Here is a 21,494-nt window from a genome sequence, read left to right as displayed (position 1 = left end):
GCAGGAGATTTGAGAAATATAAAAATTCCTCCATACTTATTAATTTTAGTGTTAAATAAGTATTGTTAGGTGCGGACGCTAATGATCTTTGGTTGTATGAAGCTAGGTATACGATTTCATTAGAATACTTGCAAGATAGTGATATAAGATAGAATATAACAATTTATAGTAGGTTTCACCGCACATAACAATAACTACCTAATCATTTTGAGCCATAGTTCAAATATGAAACGCTAGGCAAAAGGATAGAGCATGCGTATGGAGCGAGGTTAGTAGTAAAATTGTTCGTCCATCCGAAAAAAAAGTTTCAAAACGAAACTGACCTAGGGTGGGCTTTAGCGGGCGTTAATTACTCGGCTATATTTTTAGAAATGCAATACAGTGCTGAGCCGTAGCGATCAAGAATGACAAGTTTCGCTAAAATCACATTTTTGGCAGTTGCTGATAGATTTTGTTCTTGTCCGCATTATGTAATACTTTTGTCCAAATTTTGAAACGATGAATTGACTACGGTTTTTGACAGCAATAAACAGTCTGAAAAATTCATGATTTTTGTTTGTACAAGGAATCCGAAACCTTCATCACCTCATGTCGTGATAACTCGACGCTAGAAATATTATATATAGTTTAGTCGTTGTTTTAAATTATGCATTTGTTATTTTCAGTATTTTAAGTTTAAAACGATTATAGCAATCAATTTGCCAGTACTTAAGCATAAAGAGCTTATGACAGGGCGAAGACCGAAAACTCTATTTGCCACGTTCATTTGACAACGAATATGCACAACACTTAAACTTAGGATGCGAGCTCAGCTTATAATTGTTTTAATGACGTAAATGAATTATTGATTTTAAAAATACCAACTTGAACCTATAGATAATATCTGAGCCTCAATATAATAAAAATTGATGTACCTACTCTATTTTGCTTATAATAGAATATCTTTGAAGAATGAGAAACGTGAAAGCAAAATTACTGATTGCAATCTAGAACTGAAGATTTCGAGCAGATATGTTTGAATAAGATTCATTTAAGCATACATAAAACAGTTTTAGAAATCGGGATCTTCTGACCGACATTTATGTTGAACTGCAGCAACGAAGTTTCGTATAATCGCTGCTGACTGTAAATGGCAAAATTATTTATTTCATATAAATGTGTTTCATCAGTGCATATTATGATGTCAATGACATTTTATGGGTGTTATGCATTATGACTTTATACAGCGCCATATTGCCGAGGTCATCAACAAGCTGGGTACAAAGTAATGCTGGTTGGTTGAATTGGGCTTCGCATTGTATTGACTGAGGTTCGAACTCAAATTTGTGAGATTTGATATATATATATATATATATCAGCATTTTGTCCACAACAGTACTTGGATTCCATGTATTCATACTAAGCCAAAACTCGTAACGCCCCCACACCTTAGTTAGGCAGATTTCTGACAATGTGTAGATAATTAGGTTACACTTTAAATGTAAATACCTAACAGTGGAAAACACTATACGATTGCAGTCAAAACAAAACTTTTGGTTGTTGACCAATTACATATCAGTATATGCTATAGAGTGAGCACAAAAATACGGTAGTTTACCAAATTTATGCGGATAAATGAAATGATATATCAATTCAGAAGAGAATAATTTTAATTGGGATTTGGTTATTTTTCATAACTATTATACAGAACTTGGAATATGGCTGAGAAATCAAAAACGCATAAAGAGGAATCGGAATATGATTTCGAATTCGTCAGTTCAACAACAATACATGGAGTATACTTTTGTTACGTCAGTCAATCGAAAATTGCAAAATTCTTCTGGGCCATTCTGATTATAGGTATTCTGATAATAGTATTTGAGATGTGAACGTGTCGTGTACAATTTGCACCATTGCTGTCATTTTTAATTATACACGTACAAAAAGAGTGTTCTTCATGGCAAACTATAGTTTCAATTGGATAATCTATTTTCTATATGTATGGCGCGCGATTAGTGGAGAACGCCATTTCAGACAAGGCCACGCGCAACACCTTACAACGTCAATACTGAAACGTGGCTACGACACGCGGTTGTCATGTTTGTTGAATTATGAATGTTCTTTAGTGAATTTATCGAAGTCTTTTATCTAAGGTATGATTGGTATATTGTTCTGGCAAATAAGCATTCGAATCAGAGAATACTTGGAATATGCAACAAGCACCGACATTTCGGAAGAATTTGTTTCATATCTTCCATTTCCTGCTGTCACCATATGCAGTTTTAATCGGTAAGTTGGAATAATCAAACGTTTTATGTTTCTAATTGAAATCAGGTTTGTTTTTATCATTTAAAATAGTTTAAAATCTAGAAGTTAAAGTAATAAAGAGTAATACAAAATGAATGATATCAACATTGTACCATATATAACTAATGCCTTATTTCTCACTTATTTAATAGCAAGTATTTTAGTTTGACCATTTATTTTAATGTGTTGTTCAACTTTGTCAAAATAGTATAGTTTGGATTAAGGAATTTTACGCTACTTGCTACAATTACCCTAAATAAAATTGACTCATTCGATTTGGACATCTCCAAACATTCTTGCCCGGTATTTGGTATATAAAAATTCCTGATGTGACTTAATACTACTCCAGTTATTTTTTGGCGTCTCCGAACCTCCGAACACTTCGAGCCATTCACACAATAAACCAAATGACATCGTCTTCGTACATGGCTTATGCAAAGAATAATAACATGAAACCAAATATCTCGAGAATAGATGGATTTGGCCAAAACTTCGATATAAAGACATTCACAAACAAGCGGGGATTTTCTATTGGAGGGAAATTTATGCCACAATGCCGGTAAGTAGTCTCAAACACGCATCTGAATTTATTGGAATACATTTCTAACATTTTTTTTGAGACTTTGGCACTACTATTATAAATACATAATCATATATATCACCAAAATTTCAAAGATGTTCAATGGTCTAATTCGAAAGTGTTAATCTATTTGCGTATGTATGTCTACCTACATGTTTTATTCATAAGCATAAGTGATCGTCATTTTGATATAACATATTCAGGAAGATTTTCAGAAATGATAAATCAGATAAATGTAGTTTAAGGTATCATTGCAGGTTCAAATCGTCTGATTGCGATCTGAACGACTTCACTACAATTTTTACGACTTTGGGAAAATGTTATACATTTAATGAAGGGGATTATAACAAAACTCAGAACATTCCTGGCTCTGGTCATGGGTTGTCGGTAACTCTAGATGTGCGACAAGACTTATACACCGAACAACCTTTCCTTGGAAACTCGGAGGCAGGAATAAAGCTACAGGTTTGCAACTTTCTTGCAAGAATATTGAATAAACATTTGATTCGTGTATTTGTTAACTTATGATTACAAATATTGGACGTGTTCAGCCAATCTAAGGATAAATATCGAGAGGTACATTTGCTGTAAGTAAATCCTAATTGACATTGCTGAAAGATCAGAAAATAAACCAGCAATTAATTTTTATCACATATAATGTATACACTTGTTTAAAATTAATTTAGTTGATTAATTGAACTTTCGATTTCTCGCTTTTTATGCATTTTTATTCGTTTCAGACCAGCGTCTTCAGGTTCAGAGCAAGTTACTTTAGCGAGATTTAAACCCATTTGTACTAACTTTGCCACGCAAAGGGATAGATTAACAGATGGCGTGAAAACGTTTGCAAAAAGCGAGTCCCGCACTAATATGTTTCGCTCACTACTGCAAAAAACATATCCCTCGCCGTGAAAAAAAGATAAAGTGAAAATAACATTTAAATGCTGCGGTCTTCGTTGTTGCCACTCCCACGTCTACAAAATATTGATTTAGGTGGAAAACTTGTCATATTGAAGAGGAAGTTTTGGTTTTGTGACTGAGCGTCTTTTATTAACATTGCAGATACATCCACAACACGATGTTCCAGATGTCGAAACGTTTGGAGTATCAGTTCCAGTTGGTACAAAAGCGTCCATAGAAATAACTCGATCTGATTACAAATTAATGTACGGACCTTGGGGACAGTGTGATCCAAATAGGGAGAATCTGAAGTATTTTTCAACCTATAGCTTGAATAATTGCATGAATGGTGAGTTGTAAGTTCGATGTTACTTTATTACTTACTTAATTTAACGATTAATTCATTTAAAGCATAATATTAAACAGACGATTTGGGTTCCTTATACGATATACTATATATAAACGTTAGATCAGTCTAATGTGCTTGCGAATCGTAAAGTTTTGTTTCATTTCCACTGTTTACCAGTACATATTATTATATTCACGGTACACTACTTTCTCAATTTTAAGGCACCAAATGTACATATTGCTCGTCTTCTTATTATTTTGTTGTTCTTGTTAGTCATTCTTGTCTTCCTCTTGTGAAAAATTGCTTTATGAATCACTAATTACTTTGAAATCCTCAATGGTCAAGATTGTATTATTCGCTATCATAAGTTTCTGCGAGGTCCATGGGATTCGTTTTTTGTGTGCGATGACGTCATCGAAATTATTTTCTTGAACCGCACTAAACAGCAAAGTCCTGAAATCACAGCGCTTCTATGTAACTGAATAAAAATAGCTATTCGTTTCCTTGTATTGAAATGAAGCTAGTCGATAAAAAATTACGTATTGATGTTCAGTAAAAGTTTATCATATTAGTTTTTTTAAGAATGCCTCACGGACATGGTAGTGAATGAATGTGGCTGTCATTTATTCACGCAATATTGGGCTGCAAACTTTTCCAGAGAATGTACTGCTCAAGATATGTATGACTGCGCTTCTGCATATGCGGTTGCAATGCAAGAAAATGTAAGTGATCGCTTATCTACAATAGATACAGTATTGGGTTACAGAAACCATACGATACAGCAAATTACTTGTCGTATTTTACTGTTGGTGCACGAGTATCAGCTATAACTAGAAATTTGTTCAAAAATATTTGTTACCCGTTTTGTTCAAAATGCCTGTTTCATTTGCATCTTTTGTATTAGATAGGTTAAAACAAGAAAAAATGAACGCAAAAACTTGCCTAATCAATTATTATCGTTAATATACCCTTCGAAACTCCGTTAAGTATCTATGACTTGCCCGTACACACCTTCTCAAACTTTAGTGCAAAAGTGTTGTCAAACATTCCACCACGCGTTGGAGTTATGACCCGACTGGATCCTAGACGGCGAGTTTCGATTCTAATTGGGCAAACTCGTAGTCGAACATTGGCGGCCACCTCATTTGTCAAAAGGGGGTTATCTGTACCGTAACGAGTTATTTACTAAATGTCCGATAGGAAGAAAAGTTGAATACGACCTCTCCATCGCAAAATTACACCTGATGCAATGAAGGTCTATCCTCACTGCAGAAGGGCTGCGTGCAGGTATTGTGACAAAAATATTGCTTAACTAGTAGATCGCATGACGAAAGTAAAGTTTTTTGCATTCTTATTTTTCGGTATACTCTGATGCTAAAATTGGATTGCCCCAATAGAAGTTATGAAGTATGTAATACTGCAACAATTTATTCAAAAAGATTTGTTTTTAAAACGATTGATTTTGAATATTTTTCACCTATTTTGTTTAAAATGGATGTTTTTATTTGTTTTTTTTTTGTTTGTATTGAATGGGGAAAAACAGAAAAATATGAAAGCGATTCTTATTTTCAATATACCCTTCGAAAGGCCACGGGTAACGACGATCGTATTGTGTTGTACAAGCCCTCTCAAGCTGTTGCACAATACGTCCACACATGTAGTGTCCTTGTTTTGAAACAGACTGTTTTTTCAGAAATGGAAAAAACCTCAGCTATGACGATCCGCGCGCGGGACGCTCTTTAAGTAGCATACGATGTTAAGTGCGGTGCTAAACGAAGACACATTAATGTTGCTCAATTTCATACTAGTTTTTCGTGTTTGAAAACCTATAACACAAGAATCATAAACGATTTTTTCTTTTAGTTATCATCTACCGATTGCAATTGTTCGATACCATGTACTTACACAAAGTACGGATTGACGATATCTTATTCAACATATCCAAACTTACCAACAATGGAATCTTTACAGGTTGGGCGTTGTAACGGATACCCCTTGTTTGTTGCAGTAAATTTGTCGCCCATAAGTTCAAAGTACAATATCCTGCTTACCGCTCGTACAATCAGTTCATTTAGGTTTAATAGTTTGTAGGTCATAGAATATTTGCTTCAAAAATTTTAAATAAGTGGTTAGTCCACACTTACTCGACTTAAACTTTTACTATCGGCTATACTTTACTATACGCAATTTGACCAGACCTTACGGTTACGCCTATTGGGACAATCAAAATAAAATAATCAAGTAGCCTACATAGCATATCGTCAGCATGAAAGTTATGGGTCAAGAGAGAGGCCTCATTATACCAAGAACGTGCTCAACAACTACCCTCGTTTACCACTCTATATAAATTCGCTCTTTCATTTTCAGACTAGAATGACAAAGGATAAAACATATGTTCAAGGAAATTCAATTCAGTTCGAGATTTACTTCAATAGTATGAGCTACAGCACATTCAGTCAGTCTAAAAAAGTTGATGAATCAAGTTTAATCAGTGATCTAGGTTTGTATTTCGTTAAGTATTTCATGTATTTGTGCAGTCAGATAAGCAGTAACCGTAATTCAGCACACTGCCAAGCATCCATCAATTTTAAATAGTTATGATTATATGGCGAATTTTACGTGGAACTATTGCATTGCGTAGATTCACCAATGCGGGTTGGTTTGAATAGGAATGACGGCGGTTAACAATCAGTTTCGGAACCCACAATATTTCAGCAGAAGTAATATGCATCAAAAATTATTTCCGTAACTTATACCGTAAAGGCGTAAACCAATATCAAGTCACAAAAACTCATGACATTAAACTGTCAGAAATGTGTATAATCACACTAGAGAAAAACCTCCACTAAGCTACCAAAGAGTTAAATCAATTATTTTAAACTATATTATATGATTGTACTAAATTTTAGATTTTGAATTATTTGCACTACCCAGGAGGGCCGAAATGCTATAGAGATAGATGGAGATTGTCTTCTCTATTTATTATAAATAAGTTCTCTTTAATTCAGGTGGACAATTGGGTTTATGGCTTGGAATGAGTTTCATTACTTTGATCGAAATATTTCAATTTTTGGGACAAAAAGCAGGCAGAACGTCAGACAGAAGAGTTTCCAGAAAAGTAGACAAAAGCGTGTCCGCATAAAACAACGAAATCTACTTACATGAATTGTATCATGAATCTACAAGAACTTGATAACGATAATTAATTTGTAGTTCATCACGCACTTCCAGCGCGGCGTTACGCGATGTATAATATCTTTAAGATTTTTTCAACAAAGAAAGCTATTTCCAAAAACCAAGTCAGTCAATTCACTACAAGGGACTGAAAAATAGCCAACGTTTTGTAATCAGTTTTATTACTAAAATATGATACATGGTAAAACGTATTCACTGCCTAATCGCGGTACCATATTAGTTTGCAAAAACCAATAATACAAAACGAAATTTTTTTTGAAATATGGAGATTGTAAATAACTAAATCAAACCTTGATAAATTTATACCAATATAGAATTTCATATTTTCTACAACAATCGACCATAGCTAAGTCTAAGCAGTAGTGCCACATTTGAATATTACGTGAATAGGCTTTGGTAAAAATGAGACTTTTTGGTGCTAGGCAGAATGGATCATGAAAATAGTACGTATTTTAGAATAAAAAATAGCTATATCACACTAACCAAACTGTCTTCTATACATATCTTAAACGTAAATTTTTGAACAACCGTGTGTTTTTCGATTCCAGATACCATTCTTTTTCCGATTCTTAAATCCCAAATTATAAGGAGATGAAGGTTTTACAGTGGTAAAATCTTTGGGAGAATGTTTTGTTCAGTCGAAATCGAAACACTGCTGGTCCGTATGAATGACGATATCTAGGAAAATGCTCTTGCTAACATGTCTTTGAGTTGCACAAGGCAGATTTCCTCGATAACTTCGATTGTTCCTTCAGTTAGAAAAGGGCTTCCTTTGTTTCTGTGGTCAATTATGAGACTACCTCTTGCTAGATGTCCGCCCAACTCTACGCCCATGCGCAATTTACGCGACTTCTTTACGCAGTTGGGTTCCAAGGCAACGCAAACTGCGTAAATATCACAAATAGTGTAACCACGTAACAGCCCCTCAGAAATTTTGTGCAGTTGTATGTTCTGACATCTTTTGTAAATTTCGCGAAAGAATGTTCGTTTTTTGTCTTTACCGTTTAGTAGTTGATCTAACCAATCGACTGGAACAGCATGATCAAGAGTAGTTTCGTATGTAACCAAACGAACAAGGCAATGCTTTGAGAATGAGCGCAATGTCATCTGTGCAGCTTCCGGATCAACGTAAAAGTTGTATTCCGAACAAGGAGTTATATTTCCATGTCCTCTTAGAGTTCCACCAAGTATATGCAAGGCTTTCAGTCGCTTGGGCAGATCTGGGTCAAGCCTCACGGCAATCGCAATGTTAGTAAGCGGCCCAATCGCAAGAATCTGTAAACAAATACACCTTACAATAGGAAAATACGAACCGACTGCGATGACATGATATCTTATCCGGTTCTACATGACTATAGATTCATTCGAACACAGTGCTGCAATTTCGAGGATCGAAATACACTTTATCGTTTTCAGCTAATGAAAAATCCCATTCTGGAAATCATTCATGACCTATTTACACTATATAGATGGGTATCATCAGGCTTGTTCATGGGAGATATTTTTCTGTCCCATAGCAATTACGCCCGACCCATTCCATCCCATGGGATTCCCTTAATTGTTAAATTTAGGTTTAGCGTCCACTAAATGGGACTACATGTACGAATAGACATGCAAATAAACAAAATTTACGGACTTTGTTAACTTTATATTCATAACTATTATACATGTGTCCATCAGCCCCTTCACAAGTTATATTGTTAATGCAGAAGATATTTTGCTCTTTATAACTAACAAGAGAGCTATGCTCAAATATATGGACACGAAATCCATAACGAAATGTTTTACCATCATTTTCCTGAGAATGATACGGTTTTCGTGTCCCATGGGAAATAGAAATGTGTGCTGTCCCATCCCATGGGACGTTTTCGGATTCCCATGGACAAGCCTGGGTACCATTGCAAATAATATTAAGAAATTGTTCTGCGACATTTTTGAAACTTTCAGCTTTTCTATTTCAAATTTTTCTTGACGTTGGTATATATATATATAATATACTTCCGTAGTGAAGGGAATATGGGGTCAGAGAAAGGTTACACTTGACTCTTTGCGGGGCTGAACGCATACCGGATGAGAATATTGAGACTTCGTAAACTTCAAATTTCAGCCTACATCAATTAAATACTGTGATATAGACTTCGTGAAAACTTGGATATAAATATGCAATAGTTTACCGACCTCCAATTTTCCTTCATATTCTTTGGCCAAACGCATAATTGCATTCACACCATGTTCTTCCTAAAATGCGGAAAATGTAAAAATACAGTGGAGTAAATATTGAATTTACGCACAATAGATTTTAGTACAAATACGATTTGTTCACAATTTCATAAATAGGGAAGGTTGCTCTCAGATATATTGTAAATGCGCTTGCTGTGAAAAAAACGTGGTTCGTTCCTGCTGTACATGAGGGTTAAGTGATTTGACTCGTGTCACTAAAACGTACGCTTTCTCTAGAAAAATAAAAATAAAATGAGTTAATAAATGTCAATTTGCAGAAACCTGGACATGCTCCAGTGCTCTCGTCAGCACGAGGTTCAACATCTGGCACATCACCCATGCCATCTTTTCCGTGGAATGCAGTGGAGTCGATCGCTCCTGGCATAATAATGACGGGATCACCACAACCTTTGAAAATGGGAACCTAGGAAACCAACGTTAAAGCAAATTCAAATGACAGTCAGCAAGTAAATTCCGCCAACATAATACCGCATTTAATCAACGCGGATTTTTATTTCAAATACACTAGTGCAAAATATAAGTTCTATTCTATGCTCTGGGTTTTATCATACATGAGGAAAAACAAAGTACATTTTGTCATCTCACCTGATCGAGCATTCCACAAAGTTTAACGGTTCTGACTGTATTAATGGCAACTTGTTTAATATTTACATTCCCATTCACACAAGTTATTCCGACAACCTTTACTTTTGGATTTTGAGACAATGCCATCGTGATTGCAAAACAATCATCAACACCAGGATCACAATCGATCAAAATATATTTGTCTGGATTCATCTTGCTTGCTACAATTGCCTCTCACGTTTCATAAAATAGGAAATCTTTAAATATGAACTATAAAGGCTTCGAAAAAGATTCAATATCCTTGAAATATTACCGGTATTAAGTTGAAGAGCTGCAGCACCTGCGTTACTCAATCCTAAATACGTTTCATTTAAATAAAACAGTACTGTATACAGAAGACTGGAATGCCATACCGAACCACATTCTGACTTTCGATGTACAGTTTTCAGGTGTGACCTACTTTTCATTGATCTATTACAACTAACTCCTCACTAGAGTTAGGTGGATGTGGTCCTCAAACTATAATTGAAAACAAGGTCATTAATTCAATACTGGTGGACAGCGTGCATGAATGCAACAGGCGCAATTTACCGTTTTCTGTGTCGCTACTAACCGAGTACTACTGCTACTATCTAAACAGATCGGTGCATCATCGCGCATGCCGCTCTCTTAACGTTAAACAAACTTTGATTGAAGGGTGCAATGCATACAGTTTAACCGCAAGAACGTAGACCCTTGATCTGTCGGCTTTGTTTACAATTGATCACTTGATACAATTTGTGTTGCAATCAGTATTGATTGAGCAGCGTCATTTCCTTATTAATTCAACCTGTATATACAACGGTGGAATAGTGTAGGAGAACCACAAGTCAATACATACCAAACATAGCTAAAATAAACTCTTTCAATTCTGTACAAAACGTAAATGGAACATGAACGCAAAAAATACGGAAACTAGCAGGATCGGGTATGGTGAATTGGATATAGAATAACGAGATTCCAGCAGACCTAACCTGTGAACGAGTCAACTTCAAGGCAGAATGGGAATATTGGACGTCCCGGTTTCGGCGTAGAATTCTGGGTACGGGTATTCGGAATTGCACTGACAGTTGAACACGTCCGTTTAGGCGTCAACCGGCTTTTAAAACTTCATTCAATCAGTAACTAAAACACCCATATGATGTTACCCCGAGCATCAATTTCCTTGTTTATTTCCGTAACAACGACCGACCTGCATAAAGTCCGTCAACCGGCTTTCAAAAACTTCATCCAAACAACACCCCAATGGGATGTTTCCCCGAGCATCGATTTCTTCGTTTATTTCCCTAACAATGACCAATCAGCATAAAGTCCATCAACTGGGTTTTAAAACTTCACACAATCAGCTGAACTGCTAAAACATCCATAAATGTTTTCACAAAAGTCGATTTCCCTGTTTATTTCTGTAACCAAGAATAATCATCAATTTTTGTAGCCGCTCAAGACGCTTCGTCAGCTCAGGCAGACATACAAGCCTGGTTGTGATCATTGCCTCGTTTTGTCAGTTTTCAGCTGTTGCTATAAAAAAAATCAAAATATAGTCCTAGAAAAGCTGCGATAGACTGGGCTAAAACAAGCTATCAGTACCTGGTTGTATATTTTAATAAAAATGTAAATCAGTTCGTAGGTACCAACTCTCCAAAACACTCGAAAAATGGGCGTCCAAAAATTTTGCAATTCTAAAGAATAACAAAATTGTTCTGGGGTCAAGCGTCGGTAAAACATCAAAATGAGCAAAAACTATATAAACCAATCAAAAACATTATTTTGAAGATGTTAAAATTTGTAATATTGTTCAATAAGACAGACTTATTTCGCTCCAAAATGTGGCTTTCAAAATGGACCCTACACCGTGCCACGTTGAATACCCCAATACCGTCATCATTTCTACTTTACAAGTCAGCCTTCTTTTCAATACACTTTCGGCTCGAATAAGTCTCAGTGCATATGTAAAAAGAATAATTATTTAAGAGCTGAACTATTTTGTATTGCATGTATTTTGTATTCTGAAATGGTATCATAGAACGTCTTCAATTGAAGTATCAGTCCTGCGAAACTATTTTTCGTCTGTCATAATATTCAAATTTGGCTTTAAAACGGACATAGCATTTTCATGCGTTTTCTAATCAAGCAAAATTAGTATTCAAAAAAATATTGTCATTTCTTTGGAATTGTTAATTTAGTAACGGTACCGATAATTTGTATTGTTCATGCGCCTCATTATTACGTTGCATTCTTTTTAGGGAACACGTCAAATAAAAAAGTTAAATTGCAGTGAGTTTGGATGAGGTACGTAACATTTATCACAGTTGTAAGAGGGCACCGCAGATTGCTGGATATATACGATTTAACCCAAGAAATGGATACCAACACACTTCTCAACATCATAAAAGCTTTCACAGGTAGATATAAATTTTCAAAGCATTTTATACAATTGTCGAACCATCGTACAACGTCAATAAATGGCAATTGTTTAACCGAACTAAATTCAACGAATAAGTTCTCCTGTTGTCAGTGCAGATTGGATTATATTTTAAATCATCATCGATATTATTGCGAAGGTATCACTGCTTGGCGAGGTTCAAGCAATCAGGCCAATGTTTCGGCCACTAACTCTTTGAACTTTTCAACGTCTATTTCTTCAATCAGTTCAATCGCACCTTCCGTCAAATGTGGACTACCTTTGCTTTTGTGATCAATTACAAGGCTTCCTCTCGATAAGTTCCCACCCAGTTCTACTCCCATGCGCAGCTTCCTAGATTTTATGATGCAATCTGGTCTCAGAACAACGCTTACTATATATGCGTCACAGATGATATACCCAGTTGAAACCCCAGCGGATATGTCTTCGAGTTCCAACAATTTTGGTGTCTTATACACTTCACGAAAAAAGTTACACTTAGCACTATCTTTCTCCAATAAACCATCAAACCAATGCGGTGGAAGAGGATGGTCCGTCGTTACCTCGTATGTCAGGATTTGTACTGGACATCGATGAGAGAACCCACGCAAAACCATTTGCGCCGCTTCAGGATCGGTGAAAAAGTTGTATTCAGAACATGGTGTCACATTCCCGTGACCTCTTATCGTACCCCCTAATATATGAACACTTTTCAATCGTTCAGGAAGATCCGGATCCAGTCTAGTGGCGAGGGCAACATTAGTGAGGGGTCCAATCGCAAGAATCTGATTGAAAGAAAATATAGTTATTTACTTTTTTTATGTCGATGTTTGCGAGAAGCTAATCTAAATAATCTAACAAGGCAAATGTTGGCAATAAAAATTCTATGAAGCTAAGAGAGAATAAAAACACATATAAACTTATATGCTTCTATCAAATTTATAATGTTTTGAAACCAAAATATAGAATAAAACATGCTGAATCCTAGTATTTATTGATTCGCAAAAAAAAAAAAAAACAGCCCGAGTCATGCCTATTCCCTCACCTATCGATCCGGAATATCCCATGGGTCGAAGAGTTTCGTAAAAATAGTTATACTCAAACAATCAATTCACCATGTGGATGATTTTGTTAGATTTCTTATCAACTGAACTTACTTGTAGTTTCCCTTCGTATTTTTTTGACAATCGAATTATTGCGTTAACAGCGTGTTCATCCTGAAAACATAATAATTTTTTCAGTACTTTTGAGTAAAGTGTAAAAAGATAACTAACAGCAATTGATGCCACCGACCTGAACATGTCTCAGTAGATTTTCGTCTGAACGTGGCTCGATATCCGGCACGTCTCCCATACCGTCCTTACCGTGGTAAAAACTTGAATCAATGCTGCCAGGCATCAAAAGAACCGGATCAGCGCATCCCTGGTAAATAGGCACCTGACCCAAATAAAAGCACAAAATATCAATATCCTCGAAATTAATAAAATATCACTGAGACGGCAATGATTAATATTGTTTTATTGTAATATATATATTTCGATTCGCACCAGCTTAAAATTAGCCATGTGAGTTGAAATAAGTAAAAATAACATGATCTCTTTCAACGAAATGATAAGTATATTTGTGAGCTTTCGTAAGATCATGGTCTAACTTCTTCAAACAATACAAGATATAACTTGAATCCCATACTTACCATTTCGTTGAAGAGATCATGTTATTTTTACTTATCACGTTAATACTTATACTATTTCGTTCAAGCATCCTTGTGGCAAGTACCACATACGGATCCGAAGTAGAAAGTAAACAAAGGGAAAGGGCCTGAGGTTCAATACACAATATCCAAGTTCACCTAGTAAGTTAAAATAGTTATAATTTAAGTTCATCGTTTCCCATCGCTTTACATTTGAAAATATTATTGATTAGTATCAGCACTCTTCACTCACACCACTGTGAGAATAGCACGAGTTTAATCTAGTAAATGATTAACTAACCTGGTCTAACATCTCGCAAACTTTTACAACTCGAACCGCGTTGATGGCAACCTGTTTGATACCGACGTTTCCATTCACACAAGTTATTGCAACAATTTTAATTTTTGGACTTTGCGTTAAAGCCATCATGATTGCAAAACAATCATCGACACCTGGATCACAGTCTATTAACAGATATTTTTCGGGTTCCATTTTCTGATATTCCACTATTTCTTTATGAAATGGGCTAAAGTTCACACTGAAATTCAAAAACGTAATGAACATTCGTTCAAACTTCTTTAATGTTCGTCATTATAATGTTAATGCTACCTCGAATCAATGTATACTGAAAAATATATTTCAGTAAGAATGCGATATATGAATGGGTACTGCGAAAGCACAAATATAACACCACCTGATGAAAGATATTGAGTAGGTTCGCGCAATATAGCTGAAACTGCCATAAAAGCATGTATACTCGAACAGCACTGTTTGATAAGCGAGCGCTGATGCGTGAACTTTATATACGTTCTCGACATGTAACGTGCACACATACACAATGTGACTGGCCAAAACGTTAGTTATTCAGCAATTTGTCCACCTGCTTCCATTTCGTCATTTCCAACTTATCGTAATGCAGCAAAGGCTGTCCTTTTCATTTTGCCACGTGATGTCAGCTGCGTCAACGTGATGATACTATGATTTAACGATAAGCTATAGCTATCATAAAGGCACATTCGTATATTATGTAAGTTACGTATTGAGATGCATATCGCATTTTGACTTTCAATCGAGAGCGCACACGTCGCCGGAAGGATGGTTTTAAAAAGATTCAGTAAATACTTCGTGCTGCAACAAATCATATTTTAAGGTGCGCTGCAATGTATTTTTAACCGATTTTCCTATGCGAGTAAGTAACGTGAAGTATATTGGTACCAACAAATTATAGTTGCATCGCATTTTGAAAAGATATATGTGCAAGTAGAAATTACGTTAATTAGAAGTGCAATCTCACCAAACGACAGGCACAAAAGATAACCCGGAGCCTGACATACTACTGTATGCTATTACCTCTGCCTTTGCACGATAATGCTCACACTGCGAAACGGTGAAGACATTTAGAAACTGACGGCAATCGCCGAAATGCGAATGCTGTGATTATTCTGCAGACAACTCCCATGCGGAAAAAAGATCTAGGTGATTTGTGAAAAAGTCGGACGTGTCGTAAGTTTTGAAATGCCGTCGAAGTTGACATCTGGAATAGCCGTTGAAAAAAAACCTGCCACTCACCTTGTTATTTAGCATATTGAGAAAAGAAATATCGGTTTTCGAAGTTGAGGGAATGCTCGGAGCTGGTCACACAATTTGTTTTGAATTCGAGCATTTCAATCGTAATGACCTGTTGCGTGTGCAGCTGTACATGCTTGTTTTAAATCACATCATATGCTTCCTGTGTTTATGTTTATCGTAAAATGCATGGGCATTATATAACACCATGGTGTAATATATACACCAGTTTGGTTTTTAGAACAATGTAAGGCCTAAATTCTCGTGCTTACATATGGCCGTGTTTATCACTGATGATTTTACCCAAATGTTTCAGTAATCTCGAATATGTTCGAAATTCCGTCCCTGACGTTGGATACAGACTTTCATCTTGTGCGCAAAAATTTCACTCACTCGTACACACTTCTCTATGAAGATTTCTGATTCTTTCTGCAGTTGCAGCCTCGACATTCGTTCCGGCCGTCGCCGGGTGCGGACGTGTCTGCTTGAAAAGACTGCTAAGCACTGTATGTTTCGGTATTTGTATCGCGTAATATCAACACGGGCAAAGCCCATCCACCGGAATTAAAGAAGTTTATGGATAAATAGACTGCTATGGAACATTCAATCTATTTGCCGAGCTTGTTTTTAGTAACAATTTTTTGTCACTGTGTTATTTTTGCAATGAAATTGAACTAGGCCTACAGCATCACCGTTTTACGTCAGCAAGTGTTTTTTATTCCATAGTTTTGTAGGAAAAGCACTGTTGTGTTATACATACACGTCTCACATTTTAAATTTAATTTAAAAGTATTGCCCGATTTTATATCGTGTTTTGACTGTTTTTGTTGGACGGGCACGTACCTGTACGTATTTAACTTTTTTAATAAGTTATGCTTGTCTTTCAGGTCCCCTGTATTTTGTTTGTTGTTGTTTTGTATTTGTTTATATCAGAGTGAACAAATAAAATAGATTCATTGAGTTTACCAGTTGTTTGACGATTACCAACTTTCATGACCTTTGGCCGATGCTGCCAGCAACGTTTTTTCTGCTGTTTAAGGGGACGCTCGTTGCGGAGAACGGTACGTCAGTTAGCGTGTTTGTTTTGTGTGTTAGTTAGTGATTATTCATATTCATACAGAAAACGACAATTTACACAAAGTTGATTTGTATAGATAGCAATATTAGTGAAATGAAAGAAATTAATATGTAAATGGCATTTGAAATTTAAGAGAATAACAAAACTTTATGCGGCCGTTTAGTTAGATCACAATATTTTTCACAAACTACACCTATCTACAAATATGCTTCAAGTATACATTATCAAAATATATCAAAAACTGTTTGCGGCCCTTCGCACAATTCTCAAAATGCAATGTGGCCCTCAGAAACCCACAAGTTTGACACCCCTATGGTAGACTCACAGCCTCCACATAGATTATTGAAGAAATTTATGTCTCAAATTTACAAGGAATTGGGATCTGGTCATATTACTCTGGTTTTGGATGCAACAGAATTAAAAAAGAAAAAGTTATTTATTTAAATTTGAACACAATGATTTTGTGCTTTATTTTGAGTTTCCCAACATAAGTAGGTTCAAAATATATTGCAATAACATGAGAACACAATTCAAATTTCCCAACCAAGCATGTTTAGCAACATAGCAAGGGTAGGTAGACCTTGTGTGAAGTTTACCACAGCTCCTCTTTATTGTATCGTAACCATCTGAAATATATTGAGAAAAACATATATGATAAATCAGGTGCAATGCAAACTTTTTCATCTAATATCTATGCAGAACACCGAACGAATCATGAATTGTATAAAAATTTCAGGATTGAAAGGGATTAAAGCACTTACAGTCGTGATGAATTGATTTTGCTTTATCAAATATGACATAGGCTACCTAAGTCAGCTCATTCTGAATTTTCTATTACTTATATAATCATCTTTAGACATAAAGCTCGAATATGTTTCTGTTCCCTGCATTTTTGATGGCACGCATTCCACGCAATGGCCCGGCTGACATTCGTTAGTTGGTGGTAATAAGTTCACTGAGGCTGCCTGCCTATGTCACGTTCAGATTTAAACTTCATCATAGTTCATGACTGTAAAAAAAATTGGTATTATATAAAATAAATAAAAGAAACAGACATGTCATATCCTTATTTAAGAAACTTTGTCTCATTTCACCCTGCCATTAATGTACTGTACATATTGAAATATTAACTAAAATATATGGTTTGTTTGAAATCCACATGTGTTGTTATTTCATCATTGGAGTCTTTTGGCCCAATGCTATATTTGAAAGGTTTGTCATACTATATTTTGTGGGATTTATGTAGTTGAGTCAGCAACAGCAAAACAGTTTTTGGTATTGTGATAAGTGATAATTCAACTTTCAGACTTTACAATACCGTATATATAGCAATACCGTGTTTCCCTCTTATACTAATTTTCCTTTGAAAACTATAAGGGCTCATTTTAGGAGGATGACAATTTCTCATCCAGGCATTGATAACACAGCAGTCTGTGATTTTGTTCCACGAATTTGCCTCCCAAGTTACAATCCCTCCTAATTTAGGCTCTGGACTAGGTATTGTTTTGAGGGGAGGGCTTATATTGAAATCATTTTTGTAAATCAGGCTAAATATTATTTTCGGGGAAACACGGTAGTAAGCAGTTGTACCGGTACAGACTAACACAAATTGAAAAACTGTATGACCTGAGGACTGCACTTAAAAGTTGATAAATCCAGGGGAGGTCGCTACGCTACCCGCGAGGGTAAATGTATAGAAATATTTTTAGTAAATCAAGAAGCAGATGTTTGTTTGAAGTTTGTTGAAGGGCCCGGGTCGTTGCGCCGGACGAATGGCGGAAATTCGTCCGGCGCTCTGCCCCCGACCCCTTCAGTCCATTAAGAAGTTCAAATACCACGTACTAAACTGATCACCCCTAACCGGAGTCGAATTTTTCCAATTTTGAGGTCCGTGATCACTCAACCGTGACGAAATTTTTTTGACACAAACTAGACCTCAACTACCTTGTATGACCCGAATATGGCACCTCTACCTTCTACCATTCTCCAGATATAACGTAAAATAACTGGAGCGTGACTGAGGAGATGGAGAAATAAAATTTTCTCCAAAATAGATTCAAATAATTTTTCTAAACATGCCCATGCCTTTACTTTCTCAACAGATCCTTTCAGAGGCCTGCAATAAGCCAAAATCACTAGACCATGACTGGGGAGTGAGAGAAAAAAAATTTCTTGAAAAAAGCATTAACCTAAATTTTCCCAACATACCTATCTATTTTATTTCTCGATAGCTTCGTTTTTAGGTGCGCAACCTTCTTACGCCACTGGAGGGCGATTGGGAGGGGGAATTCCCAAAGTTGAGGTGGTGAAATATTCTATATATTGGTCCCTTTGAGATTTGAGCACCACTTTGCCCAAAAACCAATTCCAAGTGCTCCTAATAGCCCCAAAACGATATTACCTAAGTGGGCGTGGCTTTCCACACGTTTTCTCACCACTGGGGGGGTGGTGGCACTGCCCCCACCCCCAATTATACTTGGAAAAATTCCCAATACTCGGGCAAACGCTTTCCGACCCCGGAAACGGAGCTAAACGGCCTCTAAACCCCAAACTCACTCTCGCGTGACTTGACGGACAGCCGATTGACCAATCAGCAGCTCCGGGCCACTAAAATCACGTTTTGGCCCACTTCCTTTGGCCCGATCGCTCCCAAAAATTTTCTGTGTTTGTTTGGTAACTAGCCCCCGCTACATGCAAAGTTTCGTCCGGCTCGGCCCTGTGGTTCTTCAGATAATAGTGATTCACGGTCGCTTAGAGTAGTTAGCTTTAGCTATTGACTTTCGTGCAACGAAATTTGATTCTATACTGTGCATACGCACTTTCAGTGCGACAGGGTTGCCTAACCATCCAGGGGAGGTCGCTACGCTACCCGCGAGGGGAAATGTATAGAAATATTTTTAGTAAATTAAGAAGCAGATGTTTGTTTGAAGTTTGTTGGAGGACCCGGGTCGTTGCGCCGGACGAATGGCGGGAAATTCGTCCGGCGCTGTGCCCCCCTCCCCTCTAGTCTATTAAGAAGTTCAAATGCCCTGTAATAAATTGATCACCCCTAATCGGAGTCGAATTTTCCCAATTTTAAGGTCCGTGATCACTCAACCGTGACGAATTTTTTTTGACACAAACTAGACCTCAACTACCTTGTATGACCCAAATATGGCACCTCTACCTCCCACCATTCTCGAGATATAACGTAAAATCACTGGAGCGTGACTGAGAAGATGAGGAAATAAAATTTCTTTCAAAATAGATTCAAATAATTTTTCTAAACATGCCCATGCCTTTACTTTCTTAATAGGTCCTTTCAGAGGCCTGCAATAAGCCAAAATCACTAGACCATGACTGGGGAGTGAGAGAAAAAAAATTTCTTGAAAAAAGCATTAAACTAAACTTTCCTAACATACCTATCTATTTTATTTCTCGATAGCTTCATTTTTATGTGCGCAACCTGCTTACGCCACTGGAGGGCGATTGGGAGGGGGAAGTCCCAAGATTCAGGTGGTGAAATATTCTATATATTAGTCCCTTTGAGATTTATGCATCACTTTGCCCAAAAACCAATTCCAAGTGCTCCTAATAGCCCAAAAACCATATTACCTAAGTGGGCGTGGCTTTGCACACGTTTTCTCACCACTGGGGGGGTGGTGGCACTGCCCCCACCCCCAATTATACTTGGAACATTTCCCAATACTCGGGCAAACGCTTTCTGACCCCGGAAACAGAGCTAAACGGCCTCTAAACCCCAAACTCACTCTTGCGTGACTTGATGGACAGCCGATTGACCAATCAGCAGCCTTGGACCCCTAAAATCCCGTTTTGGCCCACTTCCTTTGGCCCGATCGCTCCCAAAAATTTTCTGTGTTTGTTTGGTAACTACCTCCCGCTACATGCCAAGTTTCGTCCCGATTGGCCCGCCAGTTTTCTGGGAAATGGTTTTTACCAGCGACGGCTGTTAATGTACTTCCAGCTTTAGTCTTTCGTGCAACGAATTCTGATCTATACTGTGCATACGCACTTTCAGTGCTCTCAGGTTGCCTGACCATCCAGGGGAGGTCGCTACGCTACCCGCGAGGGGAAATGTATAGAAATATTTTTAGTAAATTAAGAAGCAGATGTTTGTTTGAAGTTTGTTGGAGGACCCGGGTCGTTGCGCCGGACGAATGGCGGGAAATTCGTCCGGCGCTGTGCCCCCCTCCCCTCTAGTCTATTAAGAAGTTCAAATGCCCTGTAATAAATTGATCACCCCTAATCGGAGTCGAATTTTCCCAATTTTAAGGTCCGTGATCACTCAACCGTGACGAATTTTTTTTGACACAAACTAGACCTCAACTACCTTGTATGACCCAAATATGGCACCTCTACCTCCCACCATTCTCGAGATATAACGTAAAATCACTGGAGCGTGACTGAGAAGATGAGGAAATAAAATTTCTTTCAAAATAGATTCAAATAATTTTTCTAAACATGCCCATGCCTTTACTTTCTTAATAGGTCCTTTCAGAGGCCTGCAATAAGCCAAAATCACTAGACCATGACTGGGGAGTGAGAGAAAAAAAATTTCTTGAAAAAAGCATTAAACTAAACTTTCCTAACATACCTATCTATTT

The 21,494-nt window shown here is 36.9% G+C and overlaps 3 protein-coding genes across 3 annotated transcripts; 1 reads left to right on the top strand and 2 right to left on the bottom strand.

The window, feature by feature from the left end:
- The first annotated feature begins 450 nt into the window (after window positions 1-450).
- LOC120342912 (bile acid-sensitive ion channel-like) lies at window positions 451-7,462 on the top strand. The gene is made up of 10 exons (XM_039411960.2): window positions 451-832; window positions 1,688-1,839; window positions 2,133-2,268; window positions 2,636-2,845; window positions 3,124-3,331; window positions 3,929-4,115; window positions 4,698-4,837; window positions 5,979-6,086; window positions 6,483-6,615; window positions 7,124-7,462. Exons 1-10 carry the CDS (start codon window positions 801-803, stop codon window positions 7,255-7,257), a joined length of 1,440 nt encoding a protein of 479 aa, XP_039267894.2. The 5' UTR covers window positions 451-800; the 3' UTR covers window positions 7,258-7,462.
- On the bottom strand, window positions 7,455-10,487 carry LOC120342914 (uncharacterized). Its single transcript, XM_078110506.1, has 5 exons — window positions 10,137-10,487; window positions 9,813-9,954; window positions 9,717-9,763; window positions 9,489-9,548; window positions 7,455-8,585 (listed from the first exon to the last, which is right to left on the bottom strand). The coding sequence occupies exons 1-5, from the start codon at window positions 10,326-10,328 to the stop codon at window positions 7,989-7,991; spliced, it is 1,038 nt and encodes a 345-aa protein (XP_077966632.1). The 5' UTR covers window positions 10,329-10,487; the 3' UTR covers window positions 7,455-7,988.
- Window positions 10,488-11,740: 1,253 nt separating this feature from the next.
- Window positions 11,741-15,593, bottom strand: LOC120342168 (inosine-uridine preferring nucleoside hydrolase-like). The gene is made up of 5 exons (XM_039410882.2): window positions 15,541-15,593; window positions 14,547-14,784; window positions 13,849-13,992; window positions 13,713-13,772; window positions 11,741-13,340 (listed from the first exon to the last, which is right to left on the bottom strand). The coding sequence occupies exons 1-5, from the start codon at window positions 15,576-15,578 to the stop codon at window positions 12,744-12,746; spliced, it is 1,077 nt and encodes a 358-aa protein (XP_039266816.2). The 5' UTR covers window positions 15,579-15,593; the 3' UTR covers window positions 11,741-12,743.
- Window positions 15,594-21,494: the final 5,901 nt, after the last annotated feature.

Source organism: Styela clava, chromosome 3 (assembly GCF_964204865.1).
Source record: "Styela clava chromosome 3, kaStyClav1.hap1.2, whole genome shotgun sequence".
NCBI classification, from domain to species: domain Eukaryota; kingdom Metazoa; phylum Chordata; class Ascidiacea; order Stolidobranchia; family Styelidae; genus Styela; species Styela clava.
The sequence above is the reverse complement of the archived record's forward strand: the minus strand, read 5'-3'. Positions and strand labels throughout refer to the sequence as shown.